Raw genomic sequence first — 4,908 nt, forward strand, 5'->3', positions numbered from 1 at the left:
TCCTGCTGTCATGGACTGGGTTAAACATGTCTTAATCTATCCATTAAATATGCAGTTCAGAAAAAATTTCCTCTGAGGGCAGATCAGCAGGGATCTTGAAAGGGGACAGAGGTCAAACAGTGAGGAACCTCGGCTTTCCTGTTCCTGTTAATAGCCAAGGAAGTTCTTCCACACAGGTGGAGCAAGAGTCTCCATCTTTTTTTTTTTTTTTTAAATCTGCTTTATCTTCTAGGTAGAATGCAGGAAGTTTTTGCTTCCCTGAAGCGGGCAAGGATAATTTTTGAGATTATCCCTTGCAGACAGTTTCCTGTGTGTTTGGTAGCCTGCAAGCCCTTACACAATGCAGATTACCACAATTTCTAAGCACTTTTCTCAAGCATCCTTTCCAGATAAGGAAACATTATTGCTCCCATTTTGCAGAGATACTCATTGTAATATAGAAAGACCGTGGCAGGGTTATGAACTGGACATACATGTGCTGACCCCCTTGCCACTGCTTTTCTTCCAAGTTTCACTTGCAGAGATTCTGCCTGAACAAAGCTGCTCTGTATGCTTATGGGTACTCTGACAAATTTGTGTGCTTCAAAAGCTTATTCATACATCTAAATGTCTTACACGATCACAGCAAATAAAAGGAGTCATGTCTTACCGCAATAATAGTGCCATTCAAAGGACAACCATTCAGGGGTACTGAAAAAGAAGATAATATTCCACTTAGCATTACCATTATAATGACATTACCAAGATTTAATAAACAACAGGTATGCTTTTTTGACTTATTAGATTTCCAATGGAGGACATCTAGATCAAGTTTCACTGCAAAGAGGTGTAATTGAGCCTTCTTACATTATACCTTGAAAGGTACCGATTTGTCTGAGTTATCCTGAATTCCACTTCCAGATGTCTCGTGCGGAGCTGATACTTAAGAAGCACCAAGCACAAGACAAATTTTCCCCTCAAGTTCAAGTCTCACACTCTCAGAAGATGCAATCAGATTTTCTGCAAGTTACAGTGCTTGTTTCCTCTCCTACTCCTCACCCTGTGGTTGCATATAGACTTGTCAACTAAACATAACTGGGAGTCTTCCCAGACAATTTGGCCAATTTTGACCCAAGACTATGCTAGGAGAGGGCTACAGCTGCAATGCTCATATAGACGTGCAGATGACAGTATGGCTCCATGTCTACTGCCTGTTCATAACAGGCACTGTGGAAAGATTTGAACCTTCCTAGCCCAAAAGCATCTCAAGAGCTCTTTTGAATGCTTAACTATGCATGTTAGAGCTGTAGAAACAGCCGTTATGTTTCTCTGAACTAATGCAAAATAGCTTCAACAGCAGTGAACATCAATTGGAAAGAGAAATTAGTAGCAGCAGGTGCTATTGTACTCAGTATCTAAATTATACAGGACAGCTTCAAAGTACAGATCAACGCGTGAGATGATTAATTCCCTAGTGATTCTGTTTGTCATGAACAAAACCTTACCACATCTGCAGGAAGGACAGCAGTCTATTTCTTGGTCACAACGGAGTTCTGTTCCCTCTGGACAGTCAGGTACATCCATTTGGGAGCAAGAAAGGTTCTTTTGCTGCACAAAAACCTCATTGTTCACCCGAACACACTCATTGATAACGCAGCGGTTGAAGGGTGATCGCCACTCTGTGCCGACCTGATGGGAAATGGGAAAAAGATTATCATCAGTCCTACTGATTGTAATCACCCGTTGGTCAGACAAGAAGGGAACTTCAAGTGCTGCAATGGGAAGAGACACTACCCCAAGAAAGAAGATGCTGCCCACTGTTCAGCACTGGGAGGAAATGATCACTGCTTAGAAGCTGTATGCCTCCACTGTTAACACTCTTTGAATTCACTTCAAGAACAGTGAAAGTGAAATTCAGACCCCCAAGTCGAGTACATTTAAGCATTTTTCTTCAGAAAGTTATGGAATATTTTTCTCTCATGTGTTAAATACTTAGGTCTTTCTTAATTACAAAAAATGTTGAAAGAGGACACAGCAAGAAAGAGACAAAAGAGTAGTATAAGGATCCATTAGAACAACTCCATTAGGACAACAGAAATCAGTAAGACACAGTGAGACATTAAAATAGGCCTTCTGAAGGCTTGTTTGATGAAGCAAAGAATAATATTGATCTACGTTAAGAAATGTCCTTGGCAAAATCAGGGAAGAGGCAGTCTGCAAAAGGATACCTTAGCATTTTTTAAAAGACAACAGCAGACTGCCTTTGTAAAAGAGGTAGTTAAAAAGTTTAATATTAGATAGACAAATGTGAGATGCAGATTAAAATACAGATGCATTAAAAAGAACAACACTTAGAGAATACAAGATGGGGAGAAGGTATCTTATTTTAAAAAAACTTAGGTTACTATTCCTGCCTTTGTTGAATTCAAAGCTCTGCATAGGATTAAGCAATGTAATGTTAGTGAAGCCGGCAAAGGCTTACCATGGGTGGTTGGGTTAGAAACACAACTAACTGAATAGTAGGCAAAAAAAAAAAAAAAAAAGAAACAAATATCCATGTAGCTTTCTAGAGTGGTAGAGTACATGCAGCCCTTTTTAAATGGCTCTTGTGTGCACTCACTTCCCATTGGGCTCATCAAATCCTAAGGGAAGGGGCACACTGCTAACTGTTCTTCTGAGCAGAACACAAGAGTGGCCTGGACCACTGCAGTCTGATTAGAATACAGCAATCATCTTTGGCAACCAGAGAATAATTATTGCTTCTTTCATTTACTTCCTGATAATTAACTGTGTACAAAACAGCACATCCTATTTGAACAGGACTGTGAAATTCAAGCAATACACTACCCCATGTGCCTGCTATTCATAAAGGAAAAGAAAGTAATAATTTAAACAAAGGGATAATTTAAACAAATAGCATACAAGCAGAGAAGCATCATTTCCCATTAACACTCTTTTGAGCTACCATTTGTGAAATTACTAACTTTACAAAAAAATATTGCTTTCTTACAATCCAAAAAGGGTGGGGAAGGTTTGCTTGTTAGAAGCAAGCAAGTGAGGCACATGCCCCAAAAAACATTGTTTTGCAGGACTGCTTGATATATAGAAGAAATAACTTCTATCTTCTTCACTGCCTTCCTTGGAACACAAAGTAATTTCAGGGCACTTCTAGAAGAGTAAGTGTCCACAGCAGTGCCAGCTCACCTCATGCAACCGAGGATCTGCATCACCCCGAGACCAGAACAGCTGCTCCTCACAGGCAGTCTTCTGGCATCGCCCACAACACTCTCCTTCTTGGATGACATACTTGTATCCCTGTAAGAGAAAAAGACTTACTGATCCAGGAATAGGAGACAAAGGAGAAGATTAATCCTAAAAGAAAACACAGTGAGAAATGTTGAAGGTTAGCAACCTTTTATGTAAAGAGGATTTTGAAAACAGAACCGTAAGGCTACACGCTGCTATTACAAAGCAGACAAGTGCTCCACTCAGCTCAGCATCCTGTTAAATGGTTTTCAGTATCTGAAAAAAATAATAATTGAATGCACACAACATTAGGAACAGAAATCCTTTCTTCATTAGTTCCTGCTTAATATGTATTTTGAAGACTAACTCCAGGTACTATCTTTGCTTAGGTCATGCCAACCAACTAACAGGCCTTGTGAAGGTATCAGCTTCTCTAGTGCAGTATGGAACACCTCTTCTTGGAGTACAGAAATAACAAATAAATCTAAAATCACTCAGAAATATCTTCCTTTTTCTAGGTTTGCTCAAATACATAATAGCAGAAAGATTTGCCACAGACAGAAAAGAACAATGACATAAGCAGGCAGAAATGGAAAGAGGTAAAAGAAAAATATGTTCAGAGGACTCTAAGTTATTTCAACAACATAAAGCAGCAGTCCTTTCCAAATGTTGGTTTACTTTATGTGAGCACTTTCTTTTATGCAGAAGCAAGTTGTAAAGAGCAAGTTTTTTCCAATAATATGGCCCTAATGAGGAGTACAAAAGGAAAAAGTAATAAGTCAGAATTGCTATGCTAGTTGGTAGATTTTGAGAAACAACTATATGTGAATGTTATTCCTTCTCCCTATATTGCCTTTAAGCAAATTAAACAAAACAAAAACAAACAAACAAACACACACACAAAAAAAGCCCAACACAGAGCTCAGAGTTCAAACTTCAAACAGGGAATTAAAATTCAGAAGAAGCCCTCTAGAAGTGTCTGACCACCCATCACATTGAGAGGCAGATCACAGCCTAGGGGACTGAAAAACTCCCAGTGCCCCTTGAGGTAAGGGACAAGGTCACACAAGGCATCCCTCCCATTGGAACAGGTGCACATGGCTGACCTGAGAGTGAGACCCAGCAGCTGCGATGGAGAACCTGAACCTGACAAGTGCTCTGTTGTGCTGCCAGATCAGGCTATTCCATCAAACACAAATGCAGAGATAAAGTTGATCTCCTGCATGAAGGGGGGAAGCACATGGATTAAGATCTTGTCGTGGTTTGGGCCCAACACAACAACAAAGAAACAGCCCCATGGCTGCTCACTTGACTTCCCACTCCCCCACACACACACTCTGGGATGGGGAGAACAAAGCTCTTGGGTCGAGACAAAGGACAAGGAGGGATCTTCACCAATTAAGGTCCCAGGCAAAACAGACTCAACTTGGGGAAAAATAATAATGTAATTTCACACCAATCACACCCCCAGGACACAGACACACCCAGAGCAGGGCTTGCAGATGTTACCCCACCCCTCCCTTCTTCCCGGGCCCCAATCCCTTGGTTCCCGGTTTCTCTCCCTCCTTCCCCCCAGCGGCACAGGGGGACAGGGGATGGGGTTTGGAGTCACTTCACAGGCTGGGGGTTCCTGCTGCTCCTGCCTCCTCAGCAAGAAGGATTCCTGACAGTCCTGCCCTGCTT

At 41.2% G+C, this 4,908-nt stretch overlaps 1 protein-coding gene across 1 annotated transcript in view; it reads right to left on the reverse strand.

Annotated features, from left to right (window-relative positions):
* The window catches only part of VWF (von Willebrand factor), a 136,173-nt gene that overhangs the window by 12,198 nt on the left and 119,067 nt on the right, over positions 1 to 4,908 (reverse strand). Inside the window, exons 44-46 of the mRNA XM_010004925.1 lie at positions 3,184 to 3,294; positions 1,485 to 1,668; positions 650 to 690 (exon numbers count right to left, since the gene is read on the reverse strand). Of these exons, the coding sequence (XP_010003227.1) occupies positions 650 to 690; positions 1,485 to 1,668; positions 3,184 to 3,294 (336 nt within the window). The remainder of the gene's footprint in view (positions 1 to 649; positions 691 to 1,484; positions 1,669 to 3,183; positions 3,295 to 4,908) is intronic.

Source organism: Chaetura pelagica, unplaced genomic scaffold (genome assembly GCF_000747805.2).
Source record: "Chaetura pelagica isolate M959 unplaced genomic scaffold, ChaPel_1.0 scaffold429, whole genome shotgun sequence".
NCBI classification, from domain to species: Eukaryota; Metazoa; Chordata; class Aves; order Apodiformes; family Apodidae; genus Chaetura; species Chaetura pelagica.